At 42.1% G+C, this 18,118-nt stretch overlaps 1 protein-coding gene across 1 annotated transcript in view; it reads right to left on the reverse strand.

Annotated features, from left to right (window-relative positions):
- Window positions 1-1,423: 1,423 nt before the first annotated feature.
- The window catches only part of LOC137630402 (sphingosine kinase 1-like), a 126,767-nt gene continuing 110,072 nt past the window's right edge, over window positions 1,424-18,118 (reverse strand). The window contains exons 7-9 of the mRNA XM_068361854.1: window positions 11,838-12,048; window positions 8,308-8,447; window positions 1,424-2,244 (exon numbers count right to left, since the gene is read on the reverse strand). Of these exons, the coding sequence (XP_068217955.1) occupies window positions 2,062-2,244; window positions 8,308-8,447; window positions 11,838-12,048 (534 nt within the window). The 3' untranslated portion in view covers window positions 1,424-2,061. The remainder of the gene's footprint in view (window positions 2,245-8,307; window positions 8,448-11,837; window positions 12,049-18,118) is intronic.

Below are 18,118 nucleotides of genomic sequence, written 5' to 3' on the forward strand. Positions count from 1 at the left end.
ATATAATATAAACCTTTCAATGTTTGGTATGATTTACAAACACATGATGTATTATGGAGCATTGTAAGGCTTCATTACCTAAGCAATCTATGATAATTAGCAAGAAAGGGGAAAGCTGATGGAGGTTATGGAGAAACCTTTGTGCATGTGAATTAAACACCAAAGGCAGAGACAGCTACCACAACATGCTATACAAGAGAGAGACAGGTACAACTTGGCCTTATGCTCATACAATACAGAGATCGCCACCATGAAGCCTTTTGCTCATACAATATAGAGAGATGGGCACCACTTAACCATGTGCTCATACAACAGAAGGCTAAAAGCCTTTTTGAGTATCTAAAGCTAAGGCAGGGGAGACTGCTGATGAGGCCCTTTTTTTTAGAGTAGCAGTCAATGGCAAGTGTGGTCAAAGAAGCAGCAGCAAAGTTCCCAACACTCTTAGGAAAATAATGGAGAAGGAAGATTACACCTCTCAACATATTTTTAATGCCTATGAAACTGGCTCCTGAAAAAAAAAAAAATGCCAGAAGAAACTTATATCAGTCGTGAGAAGATGTTGTCAGGATTCAAGACATTGAAGGACAGGCTAACACTACTGGTGGGTGGCAAGGCTACAGGTGATATAAAGTTGAAACCAATGTTAGTTTTTGTGACAAAAAGTGGTCTACCCAACATCTTGATGTCGAATATTAAAGCCTGGGTCATGCTTGCTATTTTTGAGGACTGTTTCTTAAACCATATTATTCCCGAGGTGAAATTATACTACGTGAAGAAGGGAATTCAATTTATGATTCTCTTGATATTGGATAATGCTCCAGGGCTTCCATCCTGCTTAAATTATTTCCACCTGAATATTTAGGTTGTGTAACTACCCCCCCACCACAACTTCACTTCTCCAGCTGATGAATCAAGGCGTGACAGCCAACTTAGAACAAAAATTACACTAATCAGACCTACAGACAAAAATTGAAGGAAGCAAATGGCTTTGATATCGGCTTATGTAACTTTTTGAAAGAGCTATAATTACCTCCGCCAACAAAGTTCGAAGGAGGTTATGTTTTCCCCCCTGTTTGTGAACAACTTCCTGGCCACAATTTTACTTATTTAGTAGTGAAACTTTCAGGGATTAATTGTTATGATGAGTCGTGGAAGTGATTCAATTTGAAAGTCTAAAGTCAAAGGTCAAGGTCAAATAAAAGGACGATTGATTTAACCCTAACCTTAACTCCAAGTTTGCACATGGTTGTCACACAGACTTCAAATATGCCTACGTTCTAAATTGATTCTGGGAAAGACAAGCTAGTTTCAAGAAATAAATTGCCATGGCGGAGGTCGGCACTCTCAAGAGTGCTTTTCTAGTATTTACAACCGTGTCTAAAATATTGATCCTGCGTGGAAAGAAGCGACAGCTACATATATGAACAGTTGTAGGCTTTATTACCACAATTAGTTGACTCCTTTGAGGGATTTGAACAAGTGGATCCAAATAAAATTATCACCAGTCTAATCGCCCTTAGTGAGAAACTTAGCTGAACTTGGTAGAAGAGGATTTTGAGGAGCTGTTTAAATCTCATAACATAAAGAATTCATCAAAGTTTACCCCAGTGCACAAAAATGGCGACCAATTTATGTATTATAAACATAAAGTTGAAAAATAATTTACGAATCGAAAGCTCTTCTGGAACATGACTTGCTTGTAAGTGGGGTGGTATCTGTATATGATAAGAGTAAGAACATGGGACCATAATCACAAGTATACCAAAAATATACACATATCTTACACTGTACAGGAAAATAAACATGAAGTTCATGTATATCTAAAATATTTTAACAAAATCTTAACCTAGCTCCAAAATATTAATATCACATTTAAGGTTAAAGGAATGTCTACCTTTGAATTAGCGTTATGTAATGGCAATAAACATTTCTAGTAACAAAAACTGCTTTAAAAAATAAACTAAACCAACTAGAGATTGACCCAAATTGAAGCACAGAAAAGTTTTCAAAATACTTTAGTAGAAAAGGAATAAGAACTATATGTTGGTATTAAATATTACATCACCGGGTGATGATCTTCCCTTTACTAGGAAGTATTTGAGCTTGCAAAGGACCCCAGGGAATGACTTCACCGTCTACAGTAAGGTAACCCGATTTTCCAGAGGGTTCAACTCTAAAAGCTTCCACTGGTATCATTTCTACACCTGGAATATTTATATGACTTCCATCCATTGCAAGTAAGAACTGAAACAGAAAAACAAGAACAAATATAAGTATTACTGTTTTTTCAGGCTTATACTAAGATAGTAAAATCTTACTTAAAATAAAAGTGCAATGAACAAATATGACCTATCTTTATATCTGACTGATAATGTAAATTAATACCAAAAATAAGTAATGTTTTTATAAAATACAAGATATGAATTTCAAAAAAACAGACTTTACAAAGCAATGATTTACTTAGCAAACTAGTGGTAGTCATATAAGATATAAAACAACAAAAGCTAAAAATGGAATTTTATTAATAAACCTATTTATTTCTAAACTCACCTGATGATATACTGTTAACCTTTGGAAGCTCTATTTATCAAAATTTACCAATAAACTAGAAAAATCCTGATTTTATTTCCTTCCAATAGACTTGGCAATAAACCAATGGCTTGGTTTGCCATTATCTTCAGTCTCAAAGTGGAAACTATTCCCTATCCTATTTACACAACAAGTAAGTGGGGGAGAACAGTGAGCATATACAATACAGCATATGAACATCAGGTGAGTACAGAAATAACAAATTTATTATTAAAATTCTATTTATATGTATGAACCTCAACTGATGTTTATATTGCTGACTCCCACACTCTTATGGAGGTGGGTCGCAAGTGAAGGATGGAGGTGGGTCGCAAGTGAAGGAAAGAGATAGGTTATTTATATCTTCCAAATAATGCAATTAATATTTTAGACTTTATTGTAGTCTAGTTTTTTATAGCATACATCAAATTAAATTTTGAGACATGAGACTACAGATTGTTTCCCCCAAAATTGCCTTATCCCCTAATTCCTGTTTATATAAACCCCAATACTGTGTTACTACGACTAGACTTTTTAAAACAAGATTAAAAATAAATTAACGATTACACCACCACCAGCCACTATGGGACCTAACACCCATTAATTTTTACAAGCAAACCAGTATTCTTTAAGATTAATATTTATCAAATAATGAATTGGCACACAATTGAGATGCCCCTAAAATCCTTTTTCAAAGAAAGACTTCAACTAAAATTAAGAGAAGTCGCTGCAGTTTTAATATTATGAACCCTTACTTTCATGTCTTTCATTAGACTTGGATCCAGCTCTTTGTAAGCCTCCATGACCAAACTTTTCACAGGAAAAGTCACTGAATTTTCTCTTATATGAATTCAAACCATCTTCCTTTAATATGAGTCTGATTTAAGCTTAGCTGGAACAGCCGTTAAAAATTTAGTGAGGTAGTGGTATCTACTGGCGGGTAGAGGGTAAACCCCAGCCACAACTTGCGAGTCCTACATCAGGAGAAGACCAACAAGAATCACAACACGCATTCTGGCAGGTTCTGACTATAATGAGGGTTCTCAATGGGTTTTCCGACCCAGAGATACCCCCTCGAGAGGGCAAAGACACGGTCTTAGACCGCGTCTTCATCACTCAGAAACCCTCAAAGACCAATGCAGCCCTGCCCTGGTCTCAAGGGTTGAGGAGTACCAGGGACAAGATCACCCAACAGCTCTCCGAGTTTGCCGGCTCTTGGAACAAGCTCCTTCCATCTCCTCGCATACAGCAAAGGAGGTACTTTGAGATCCTGGAGGAACCCAGTTCAGCTCTTCCACTTCATCATTCTCTGGAAGAACTAACCAGGGGAGTCCCTCTTGAGAGGCTCTCCAGCCGGCAGGTGTCGTTCTCGGTGGCCGATGTCCTTAACCAGGAAAAGGTTACCAAGTATGCGATGCAAGGTACTTCGTGGCTGGACATCTGGTTAGGGACCTTGGGTATCCTGATACGATCCGAGGATTTTTCCAAGGAGCGTACCAGGAAGGCAATGGTGACCTTTTTACTCTCAGGCACTCGCACGATCGAGTTTCTTGCCCACCAAGTCTTGAACTTGTGGGCAAACACTCTTGAAACGTCGAGATGCAGTGTCTGATAAGTTTCACCAACAGATAAATAGGCTCAGACATTCCTTCCTAGAGGGGGCCCATCTGTTTGAGCCTAAGGACGTGGAACTTGCTGCTGAGAGGTAAAGGAAGTCTCATTGAGACTCCCCCCTCCACAGGGCTTTAATAACTAAGCCCTATGAAATTCCAACACCTCAGCAGTCCCGTCCACCCAAGACCGTAACGACAAAACCAGCAGTGAAGACATTGGTGTCTAATAAGCTCCTTCCTGTCAAGGACAGGAAAGGCAAAAGGTCCTCCAGGGGAGGAAAGAATCCTAGAGGGAGCAGCCGAGGCCACAAATGCTAGGATAGGCACTCCCCCTGCATTTCCACCAGTGGGGGGATGCCTACATAGTTGCTCCGACAGGTGGAAGCAACTCGGGGCCGATTCCTGGACAATCTCCGTGATCCGTCAAGGATATCGCGTCCCGTTCATAACATCTCTACCTCCCCTGACCAGGAATCCAGTGTCAATAGACTCCCTTGCCATGGGATCGGCAAGGGGGCAGGCCCTTCAGGCAGAAGTCCAGACCCTGTTGAAGAAGGGTGCTCTCCAAGAGGTCCTCAACGGGTCCCCAGGCTTCTTCAGTCGACTCTTTCTTGTAAGAAAGGCGTCAGAAGGCTGGAGACCAGTCATCGACCTCTCAGCCCTGAACAAGTCTGTTAAACAAACTCCGTTCAGCATGGAGACGGCAGACACAGTCAGACTAGTAGTAAGACCTCAGGACTTTATGTGTACACTGGACCTGAAGGACGCGTACTTCCAGATCCCAGTCCATCCGTCTTCAAGGAAGTACTTAAGATTCAGCCTAGACAACAGAAATTACCAGTTCAAGGTGCTGGGCTTCGGTGTTTCCACAGCAACCCAAGTTTTCACCAGAGTGTTTGCCCTAGTGTCATCTCGGACACACAGGATTGGCATCCGTCTCCTCCGTTGTCTGGACGACTGGCTAGTCCTAGTAGACTCGGTGTCAACCCTTCTTCAACACCAAGACAAACTTCTGAGACTTTGCCAGGATCTAGGGATCATGGTAAATCTCGAGAAATCTTCTCTGCTTCCTAAGCTGGTATACTTAGGCATGATCATATACACAATCTCCCCAAAGCCTTCCCATCAGATGACAGGATAACAAGGTTGAGAAAGGTTACAAGACCCTTTCTCAGGTGAGAAGAACTTCCAGCCCAAATGTAGTTACGTCTCCTTGGTCACCTTTCATCGCTGGCCCGTTTAGTTCCCAACGGTCGCCTCAGGATGAGATCCCTCCAGTGGCAACTTAAGTCCCAGTGGAATCAAACTGATTTCCCGGACATCCGGATCCCCATGGGATCAGCGAAACTGGCAGACCTCCAGTGGTGGGTGTCAGACGAGAACCTACGAAAGGGAGTGGACCTTCTCGTCCTCCCCCAGATTTGATGCTGTTCTCAGATGCTTCAATAAAAGGATGGGGGGCCCACGTGCTGCACCACACGACCTCAGGCCTCTGGTCAGTCTGAAAAGTACCTCCACATAAATCTCCTAGAGATGAAGGCCGTCTTTCTGGCCCTCCAACAGTTCCTGGCGGGCCACTCAGTGATAGTGATGAGCAACAACACCACAGTAGTGGCTTATATCAACAAGCAATGAGGTACTTTTTCGCAGCAGCTATCCCATCTAGCAGTAGAGATACTGAGATGGGTCGAAATCCACTCGATACCACTATCGGCACACTTCATTCCGTGCAAAAAGAATGTGCTCGCCGACAACCTGAGCAGAGCATCTTAGATAGTGAGTACTGACTGGTCTTTGGATCATCTAGTAACCAACAAAGTCCTGACTTTGTGGGGTTCTCTGACTGTGGACCTCTTTGCAACGGCCAGAACTTCAGGCTCCCACTGTATTGTTCCCCAATCCCAGACCCCAAGACTATCTGGCAAGATGCTTTCCAACAACGGTGGGACAACATCGACGTTTACGCCTTTCCCCCGTTCTGTCTGATGAGGAGGGTACTCAACAAGACCAGAACATCAGTCAATCTCTCAATGACCCTCATAGCTCCGTTATGGCATCACGCAGAATGGTTTCCAGACCTTCTGCAGCTCCTAACGGAGCCCCCAAGAGAACTCCCTCCACGACACAATCTACTCAAACAACCACATGCCAACATATTCCACAAAGCCGTAGCTTCGCTACGACTTTACGCCTGGAGACTATCCAGCATCTCCTCTCTCAGAGAGGATTTTTGCAACAAGTTGCAACTAGGATGTCTGGATACCTGCATAAGTCATCAGCAGCAGTCTACCAGGCAAAGTGGAAGGTCTTCTGTGGTTGGTGTCGTGTAAGGGTTATCTCTCCACTTGATGCCACTATGCCAGCAATAGCGGAGTTCCTCGTGTATTTGCGTGAAGAAATGCGCCTGTCAGTCTCGGCGGTAAAAGGCTATCGCTCAGCCTTAAGCCTCGCCTTCAGACTGAAAGGAATGGACATTTCTTCATCGCTAGAACTTTCCTTACTCATACGGAGTTATGAACTTATCTGACCCCGAACAGAAGTGAGACCTCCCCCAAGGAACATGGTTCGAGTTCTCCCCTATGAACCATTACGCTAGGCAACCAATCGCCACCTGACTTGGAAGACGGTGTTCCTGCTAGCTTTGGCTTCAGCCAAGCGAGTCAGTGAACTTCATGGTCTCTCATACGACATCACCTATTCAAGGGGATGGGGAGAAGTAACGTTCAGCTTTGTCCCTGAGTTTATTGCTAGGACTCAGAACCCGGGAGTAGCGGATCCACGATTCGACTGCTTCCGGATTTCTAGTCTCCGTACTGTAATAGATGACCCAGACCATCTCTTACTATGCCCAGTAAGGAGTTTGAGGCTGTATCTTCAATCTTTTAGAGAACAGCTGCAGCCCTTCCTTGTGTGCCTGCACTATTCGTCAGCACAGGAAGGACCAAGAGGAGGGTCACCAAGAACACCATCTTAGCGTGGATTTGCAAGGTCATAGACCATGCACTGAATCCAGACCCTCCTCCGTCACGTCGCCCCAGAGCTCATGAAGTCAGGGGCGTAGCTACATCCCTGGCATTCAAGAGAAACTTCTCAGTGACGCAGGTTTTTCAAGCTGGAGTGTGAAATCGTCAGACCACATTCACATCCCACTACCTGCAAGACGTGACCCACAGGAGACTCGATACGTTCTCTATCGGTCCTGTGGTGGCTGCACAAAGCTGGTTTAAAATCTCAAGCTCCTTATTGGACAAGTAGCAGAAGGTTGAGGGCATTGTTACCCGGTTTTAGTCTGCGTGAATGAAAAGGTTTGACTGGGCCTTATTCTTTTCTTCATTCTCCCCTCTCTTGGGGAAAGCAGCATCCTGAGTTCTCTGCATAGTTGACCTCAAACCACTGCAGGTAAACCATGCTCCCTTGTGTACCTAGTATTAAGACTAATACTGTTGCATCCCCATACCCTGACGAGGTGGTATTGGGAAAGTCCTAGTTACACAGTTTTTCCTTCCAAAGAATCTAAAGAACTCGGAATAACTTTTCCAGGACAGTCACACTTCTACATACCTCAACACACAGCTTGCGTAGCAAGGTTTAAGTGAGGTGCAGGGACTCCTTATTTTTTTTTGAGTACTGATACACTTAGATAAGGAGTCCTCCAGTAAAGCCAGAAGCCAGATTGGCTGGGACGTCCACCCTTCCTAATGGGTGAATCACCCCTATTAAATAGCGTGGTTTGTATTCCAGTTACGGAACATATGACAAATTCGTGGATAATTTGTATTTTTCCTAACTATACAAAACAAACCTTAGCTATTTAAGCAAACTTACCTGCCAGCCCTATCCCCCTTGAAGTCCTACCACCAAGCAAAGTGAGCTCAATCACAGGTGTGTGAGGGGGGGCGGTAGCAAGCTACCCTCCCCTACCCCCACTAACTAGCGGTATGGGTAGTTAATCCTTGTTATTTCAGCTATGCCGAAAGTAATACATCTATTAAATAGCTAAGATTTGTATAGTTAGGAAAAATACAAATTATCTACGAATTTGTCATATTTGCATATGAAAACATTTGGTTCAATCCATATTAGAATACATATGTAACAAAGAAAACTACTCTTCAATTGTGCTTACCCTAGTAATACTTGATTTGGTAGCATGTCCATGAACTATGAGTAACCATATGGTGCCATCATTTAAAGTAGCATTTGGAGCAATAAACACATCAGTCCCAATATGACTCTGATAAACTGCATAAATTATGATAAAGTCATCTGAAAAGGATACAAAATCTGGTTCAGTATTAATAAAAAAGTTATTCTAAATTCAAAATTTAAATACAGTACAATATAAGATAGAATAGAAAAAGTTAGCACATATGTCAGTAAAGCTCTAGGCAGTATGAGGGATAAATCTATGAAATATATCTATGTAACCACTCTATTATCAAACTGATTTTGCTATTAAATTTACCATTATCCTGTAATTAGCCTATTTCTCATACATTTAGATTTTTTATGGTAACTTTATCAGTAAAATCTTGTAAATCCCATTTCTCTTGTTTCATAAAATATTTGATGAAGCCTTCTATTCTACTTGTTGAAAAACAAGCTTTTGACTCTAGTCTAAAGGTGCAAGAAATCTTTACATCCCTTTTACACAACTTTTGAGAAGCAGACTGACTTATCTAAGAAAAAAAACCTGGAATCATGATATAAAAATCCCTAATACAGTATTGTATGAGTATTCAAAATTCAATAACTAGATACTGGGCTCAAATAATAAAGGTTACAGTCATCCTTCAATGGTTGCAAATTCTGTTTTTGGAATTTCAGTTATTCATATATTGAGGTCTGGGAAATATTTTAATCAATAATCTCAGGTTTTCATAGACACACCATCCTCTCTTAAAATTGCTGTGCACCACAACTTTCTTGTTCCTCCATCTGTTCCCCTTCTGTTTTACCTCTCCTACTGTACTATACACTGATATTATAATAACATGATACTATCCAGAATAGCAATAATACTGCAATAATAGTAACAATAATAGTATTAAAACAGCCATTTTCTGAAATTGGTGTCATATAAGGGATATTTCTCCAGTTAAAGCAACTTTGGCAAAGATTGTCTCAGTCATGGCTGTCAAAGGCTATGGCTAAGCCTTGAGTATTGTCTCCTAAATGAAGAGTATAGACCAATCCGCAGTCTAGTCCACCCAGGGATCTCACACCCCCGGAGTGAGATGTGACCTTGGTCTTCAAGGCTCTTATGCATACCCCATCCGAGTCTTTGAAGAGGTCGTCAGACAGGGACCAACTTTTGAGACACTTTCTCCTATCTCTAGCACTGGTGAAGAGAACTGGCAAGTTGCATGGTCTCTCTTATGTAGTCACCCACACCAAGGAATTGGAGGAGGTCTCCTTCAGTTTTGTGCTGGACTTCAGGGCCAAAACCCAGAATCTGGCAGTGCAGGACCCCAATTTTCAATTTTTCTCCATCCCCTCCCTTCAGGAAGCATCTGGCGATGACTACAAGGAGATGTCCTTGTGTTCCATGAGGGCTCTGTGGTGCTTTCTGAAAAGGTCCTGACAATTCAGGTCCGAGTGCCAGATCCTTTTTGTTAGTACTAGCAGATCCTAGAAAGAAGTATCAAGGAACATAGTCTCTTTCGGGCTTCATGAGATGATTCCTAGAGCATATATCTCGGTTGATGAGAGAGACAAGGCGCCAGCTAGGACCAGAGCTCACTAAGTCATTGGTATTAGATTTATCCTAGTTTTCAGAAGAAACCTGTCCATGGGCCAATTGTTGAAGGCTAGTTTCTGGAAAAGGTAGACTACCTTTACGGCCTTTTACTTGCAGGAGTTTACCCACAAGTCCCTTGGCACTTTTGTGCTTAGACCCGTAGTGGTTGCCCGGGTAGTTATGTAACCAGCCAAGCTCCCACAATGGACAAGGATACATCTCGTCTATGGTAGATGTAAGTCTGGAATAAACAGTAGTATGAAAATCTCTTCTTCAATCTTCTGTTTTCCCTCTCCGGAACAAAGCAGTCGAAACATTACATACTGGTCGGACCAAATGCTGATAAGTTCAACTTCAAAGCGCTATTCTTTAATTTTAGAGAAGTATCTCTCTCCCAACCCATTAACCATCATACTAGGTATTTGTTTTCCAACTGACATCCCCTTCTGGGGAAAGGAATCTCAAATTTGATTGGGTGTAAGTGTACATGTACAGTCTGGGTCCTATCAGTCTTTCATCCACATTAGAGTCAAATAGAAGGTGGAGGGGGTCTTCGTTTTGCTTCTTCATAGATCAAGCATTGGCGTGTACATGTACAGTCTGGGTCCTATCAGTCTTTCATCCACATGAGAGTCAAATAGAAGGTGGAGGGGGTCTTCGTTTTGCTTCTTCATAGATCAAGCATTGGCGGGGTTCTTCGATTTGCTTCTCCATAGATCAAGTGTTGATCACTTCTAGTAAAGAAAATAAACCTTCCAGTTTGGGTTCCGGGGTACTTCAAAGAAGCGAATCTCCTTAATTAAAGTATGAATGTTTGTATGATGACAAATATATAAAGTAATTTGTATTTTTTCTAGCCATACAAACCATAGAAGGAGATGCAAAGGTACTTCCAAGAGGACTGATGAATTTGTAACAGGAAATATTCATCCTTCAGATCCACTGAAAGCATTTAGACTCCTTCTCTGAGGGAACTCAGTACAGAACATACTGTTTTCATCCTGAACTTTATTTTAAGAACAAACTTGTTCAGTGGATGGCCGGTCAGCACAGAACATACTTTTTATCATTCGGAATTTTATTTTAAGAAACTTGTTCAGTGGATGGCCGGTCTCCAGCCCCTGGTTGGCTTCTTCACCAGGAAGAGTCAACTGTAGAAGCCCTAAGACTCAGCTTCAAGGGTTTTCTTCTTTAACATCTCTTCCACCTCTGTCTGTAAGGCTCGAGCTTTAGGTGATGTTGGTGGATTGATTGAAAATACTATTAGTGGTCAATTGATCACGAATATAGTGTGATAACAACCTGAGAGACGAGACTCTGCCCAATGGCCTGACAGTATTTTCCTACTCATGGCAGCTGAAGAGAGGGGCACGGTGGCATCAGTGTTCTTCCCTCCTGTGACCAGCTTGGGTGGCTCTAAAGGACTGTGCATGCACAGGCTCCTTCGAACCACCTTCTTTTAAGAAACGAGATACCAAAGCATCCCTCCTCTTTAAGTCAAGTTACGCATATTACAAAATCTCAGTTCACTTGAATCAGCAGAGGGTGATATAAAGTCTCGCAACACAGTAAAACAAGCAATTAAGAACAAGAGTCATAACTTCTGCAGGATTGTCTAATTCTCTTAGAAATTCACTAAATATCACAGAGCTCTTATTTAACTGTTACCAAGCCGATGACAAGAATGTAGGACTGAAATAGCCTTACAGTATAGAGAAATGCTAATCCATGATGCCTATCAGTTAAGTGTGACCTCCTTAGGAAAGCTCGCTTGAAATCCAGCTAAAAATAATTTTCACTTTCTCATCACTAAGCTTACACCTGAAAGCAAGCATATCAATATTGGGAAAGATTCATTGAAATGAGAAATTTCTCCTTGATAGCTAGGAAAGACAATAAATAGAACTTATTCTCACCTTCAACAGTTTCCCAATCATTTGGTAATGACTCTCCTAGCTTTGGCATACAGCATCCTCCTTGTAGTTGGGCAGTAATGTCCTTACTCAATTTTTCACTTTGCTCATATTCTGAATTTCCATTAAACAGAAAACCAACTTCAGGACTTTCTTCTGGTTTAACTGGATCTACTTTTACTAATGAAGCATTCATATCAAAGTCATCCTCCTCCTGAGAATAAAGTTGAAATTAGTGAACACATTGCAATAGTGTCATATTAAAGCATAAACTTCATAAAATAGTTTTAGAGAAGGAAATGTTCTGGGCATGTTTCATGAAATACTGTTAGACGGATGGTTAAAAATAAAAACAATATTACCCATCTCCCAACCCCCAACCCCTTTAAAGAATTTATTACAATATACAGTATAGCATATAAGAGTAACTCAGATAAACGGTATAATCAGCTGAAAGTCTCTTTAATTCATTTGGATACAGTACATTATATCTAGCATCCACATCACAAGGTTACAAAAGTTGTTTGGTGCTCATAAATTCCTTCATCACCTGTCTGACTTCAAGACATTTTCTAAAGTTGGATCAATAACCCATAATACTGGAGGTCCTGTTCAAGCTGGTACTTCTAACCCCTAAATGGTTTAAGCGCATGCTTTTTTACTGTCCCGTGAAGCTAAGGAAAAGTCGCTGATTTTCAGGCCCGTGATGTTAAGTTCTCTTCAGGTAGCAAAGCAGAGCCCTTATGAGAGGCAAAAGCAACTCCTCTTGATTACCACCTAACTCTTCAAAAAAGCATGGAGGGGTGAAGAAGGTCTCGAGCCTAGATCATGTGTTGATGGATTATGAGTTAAGTCATGGATTCAGGCACAAACTAAACCTTCCACACTTCTTGAATATGTAAGAGTTCATACAACATGCCTACTCTCACCACCAACACTACTGCTGGCAAAAAGACAGTCTTTAAAATTAGAACTATCTAATGCCATCAATAGTTCATACCAGGGCACAAGTAAGACTTGAGAAAACAGGTCATGTCCTACTTTGGGGAACTGAGGTCCTGGGGTGGGCAAGATTACTCAAAGCTCTTTGCAATCATAAATAACTCCCACAAGGCAGAGACATTATGCTTTTCAGTGAGGCTAAGACTTACGACTGAGAGGAACTTCTCGGGGATGATCGAGTAAATCCGTGACTTGCATCAAAGATACTAACAGATCGGGATATCACTTAGTTTGTGGCCATCTGGGAACAACCAGGCTCATCTGATACTCAATGTCTTCAACAATCAGACTGAACAGGGGAAAGCTGCAGGCTTCCCCAGATGAAACTGGCTGATAGCTCTATGGCATGAATCATTGCTCAAACTTTTACTGTTTTGTGGACTAGCAGAGAGATATTATGCCTCCTTACTTGTTGACATAAGCTACTACAGCGGTGTTGTCGCTCATCAACACTACCAAGTGCTTCGTGAAATGTTCTTGGAATGCTTGTGACTCCAAAATATTGACACAGATGTACTTCTGCTGAACACACACCTGATACAACCAGGTCACCCAGGTGATAGACATACCCATCCTTCAATGTATCAAAGAACAGTTGCATATCCAGAGGCCAGGCGAGTCAGGACTCCACTGGTGAGGTTTCCTTCATCCAGCCATCATGAAAGATCGACCCATACCGCCTATTCAACTGGAACAAGACACCATGGGGGATCTCTGGAGGCCAACCAGTAATTTGGCAATGTCTAGTAGAGATGCCCATGACTCTCCTGAGGAATAAGCTATTCCTTGGAAGAAAGATCGTCAAGCAAACTTGCCAACATCGATCTGGAGGTACTGTCTGGACAGAACGGTCACGCTACCTCTACAAGCTTGCCGATGCAATTATCAGAGGGAAGATTTGCTGCTGTTATATCTATCAGCATGCTTAATACTCCAACTTCTGTTGGGTATGAAATACAATTTATACCAATTCATCATGATTCCCAGTTATTGACAAAATGATAGAAATTTTTCTTGATCCTGTAGCAACTGCCTCTCTGAGGATGCCAGGGTACTTCCAAGAGGACTGATGAATGGGTACTTGGATATACTCATTCTTCAGATCCACTGAAATCATGGAGTCTTCACCTGTTACGATCTTAGAATCGCTGCAGATTCTTTCAATTTCTAAACAAAATGATCCTCCTTTACTTTAAATAACAAATTAAATCAGTTCAATATATTGATATATACAGTAAGGGGAACAGGCAGGAGTAGAGTAATAAAATACTTATATGGAATGTTGGAGTTTTCTTCAGTTACTAAAATGATGCTGGTACAGTGACTTTAAGCTTGAGAATGTCACGGAAGGGATGCTGAAGTTCAGCTAAAAGTGATATCACGACTTCGGACTCAAAGGCGTCACAGAGGGGGTGGTTTCAAGATAGGACAGCAAATGTTTTCTCCCAGAATTCAGAGGTCATACAAAAGAGAGGCCGCAAGCAGGAAGATCTAGCTGCTTCTCTTCTTCTCTTTTCCTTGGACATGATAAAATTTTGGAGACAGGTACTTGACATCTGAAAAGGAGGTTGGAATGTATCTCTGTGAGACTTTTGGTTTCCTTATTTTGTTATCTCCTGTGGAGTCTTTTCTGGAGGCTTATATATTCCTGTGTGGGCAGAACTAATTACAATGGACAACTGTTATTTTCATATAAGGATTTTTTTATATTCTGCATCCTGATTGATTTTCTTAATAATACCCACTTTGATCATGCCATAGAAGCTTCTCGAACAAATTTTATGATGTAATCTGGATCTGATGTGGCACCATAAAACAAAAGCGTGGTATGACACACCCTGTGACATTTTCCAAAAACGTATTTTCATCAAAGCATTTGTTCCCAAAGTGCTGAGAACCGTAATTTAAGTGATGACATCTTTTACTAAACATTAACCAAAATTTTCACTGCACACGCTCTTGGAAAAGATATAGTTTTTCTATTATAATGTTCCTTTAATACTATTGCATCTCCCCATGACATCATCCTTGTTGGAACTCGGTAGGGTTTATACTGCTCTATCCTGAAGCTGATTGCTGTACAAATTGGTTTAGGGGAGAGAGATTGATGACTAGTCTCCAGCCCTCAGTTGACCACCGGGAAGAATTTAATGTACTATACAAGCACAGAGATCCGTCTCAAACGACTTAAAGCTCAATCTTCTCCAACCTCCCTTCTCCTCTTGAACAATGCTAGGCCTTTAGGTGCTATTTAAGTATAGATAGGAACAATGTCGATCTGTAGGAAAGGAGCATGCAGACGGTCCAAAAATGGTAGTAAATATCCACCCAAAAGGACACTCAATACCTAAGGTCTACCTCGTTCTTTGCCAGGTTGCCCATAGGCATGCCAGGCACTGCTCTACTCATGGCAGCAGAAAAGGGGATGGTACTACAACATAAGCATACCCATCTGCCTCTTCTCTGCCTCCTTTACAGAGTTGGTTAGGTTGGGAGGCCTCAAAAGGACTGTACGTGAACAGTATCCTTCTGAGTGGAAAAAGGGTGCAAGTGGTCCTGATCAGGGTTTAGCAAATGTCAAGGAGGCCTTCCTCAACAATACTGCAGTCATGGTCATGTCCATAGACTTGTATGCAGACACCTCAAAGAGCTAGGGCCCTTAAAGGATATGCAGTAGAGCAGGATGTCCTTCAAAGCAGATTTCCAAATCTCTACAGCCGTTGCACATGACTTCTCAACGAGTGACTTTGAGCTCCAAACTAAAGTGTTCTAAAACGCCAGTCCTACCTCTGGACGGACTAATTTGAGAATTGGAGCAACGTATTGTCCCTCTTCACTAGTTGGCCCACTGATTCACTATCTGATGCGATAAAAAAGATCACAGTGCACTAAATAGCATGAGTCTCCTATACAAGAGTCTGGAACTGATAACCCTTTGTCTTCGCCAAGTAGGTCACGGCGTCTGACAACTGGTCAAGTCCCGAGACTGCTTGCAGGATGGCCATGGCAAATAGCCTCCACAGATGCCAAGACAGAAGCCAAGAAGGGCGTGCCAACGCAGAAGACTCTGGTCCATAAAACCTCACTGCCTCAAAATGCAGGGGGAAGGATCTTAGATCGACTGGAAGAGAGTGAGTTCTCAGATCCACAGATTTGATCCTCAACTTGATCCAGGATCCTTGAAGGGAACCCAAACCCCAATCAATAACCGAGGACCTACTTGAAGCTGGCACCAGGGTTACCAAATGTAGACCGTTGCACTCATAAATGACTGCAAGAACCTTCAAAAAGTTGCACTAGGTTTCTGGGTTCTCTGATTCCTTTGGTACTAGGCAAAGTTCTGATACTTTTAGGGCACAAGAGTCCTGAGCGACCTCATCCCTCACAAAGGATGAAGGATCGGTAGTTGCTTTAGAGATCTACTTACCCCCCACGAATACAAGGACAGAACCAGCTATGTAATCAGAGTAAGTATATGGACCAGGCTGGTTGTTACCGGGGAGAAAAATCTTTAACCAATCAACCTAGAAGACACAAAAAATACCGAGTACCCTTCCCTCTGTTGATCGTGGTGGGGAGTTAAACTGTAATCTTGTGCTGTGGGTGCGGATTCCTGTCACCTCAGTCATTAACCCATGACCACCGGCTGGACACAAGAGCACATCATCATCCTCGAGATATACCCAATACTCAATCTAGGTTACAAAGTATCCAAAAGAGAGAAGGGTGCAGTGTTCCCATGTCCAGGAAAAAGGGTTGAAGAGGAGTACCCAAGCTCCTCCAACACGTGGCCAATGACAAGAGTGCATCTTCAGCTAGCCTAGTTATCAGCGTAGTCACACTTGCAACTTTTTGCTTTGACAATTTGGGGCCATAGCACCAGCCTCCAAGGGCCCATGGTCGTACTCCAGGCCGCCCGGGAGCAGAGTTCAAGGACCCATAGCCCTGGCCCTATGCTCCCTGCCCACTTGAGCTTGAGAGTATGTGGTCATGATCCAAGCCCCCCCCCCCCCCCAGCTCGTGATCACAGTCCCCATTGAACAGGGAGCACTGACTAATGGTCAAGAAAAGTGTATGCCTCAGCATGGGGACGTGCATCCCCAGCCAGCCTGCTTACCAGAGTAGTAAGGCCACTGACTAAATACACGGCCTAGAGGGCTGTGGTACGAAGTCACTGTCCTGGCCCTAGTATCACCTGAAACCATCCACCTCCTACCAAATAGGTGGTGGTGTCGTCACTTGCAACTACCACTAGCCTTCCTGGATTTCTTTGACTTCTTCCTCTTGAAAATAGGATCAGAATCAGAAGGGGAAGAAAAACAGTAGGAGCAAACTCACTTTTACTTCTTACCAACTTTCCCTCTCAAGTTCTGCAAGCAGAGAAGGAGTCTGAGTGACCTTCAATAGCAAAATTCTCCCATGGGGGAACCACAGGGATTTCTCCAACAAGAATCATAACACTGGGAATAACTGTCACAAAGGAAGTAGTAGGCACCCTCACTGGTATCATTAACACAGACACAGGAACTGGGGTTACTGGTACAAGGAGTCTGGGAGCCATGGGCTCTGAGGTAACAGGGGCATGGATGACAGGAACATGGGATTGGCACTAAAACTAATCACAGGGGACAGTCATCCGGAGGTCATGCACAGGTTTACTGCCGTCGAGCCTTATTACACCCTTCGGGCTAAAGCATTTCCCCAATGGAACATTAAAAAATTCCATATGTTAGCTAAAACCCTTAAGTCTCTGAAAAATATCCAAACATATGATGAAGAAGTAGATGCACTCAGGTTAAAGCCTAAGACAGACTTAGTATCCATTTACATACATACATCTCTAATCAAAAGAGCAGCACTATGATCCAAGCAGGTTGAATTTTGAACATGGCAAAATTTTATTGAATCCTGAACACCATGACTAAAAAGTGGTAAAAATTGCGAAAGTTGCACGTCATAAGCAACGCTGATGCTACCTTCAAGGATGGCCTATATTGCCGTCACCTATAACAGACCTAAATCCCTCGCCTTCAGTAATTAAAGATGATCTAGCTGCGAAATTACCATCATCAAAAAGGACGAGACATTGTTTACTTTCCTAAATAAGCCTGTATACCAACTCATCATAATCAAGCTTATGACCATTTGTCGAAACCCTGTAAAATGCACTACTAGGCCATGTCCTAGTTTTGAGAGATTCTTTTTATATTGAAGCTAAAATAGGATCTTTTTCTAAGATAGGCGATGGGAAGGCAAGAATTCACTTGTAAACTTAGGTTTAG

This window comes from Palaemon carinicauda, chromosome 38, assembly GCF_036898095.1.
Source record: "Palaemon carinicauda isolate YSFRI2023 chromosome 38, ASM3689809v2, whole genome shotgun sequence".
In the NCBI taxonomy this organism is placed as follows: Eukaryota; Metazoa; Arthropoda; class Malacostraca; order Decapoda; family Palaemonidae; genus Palaemon; species Palaemon carinicauda.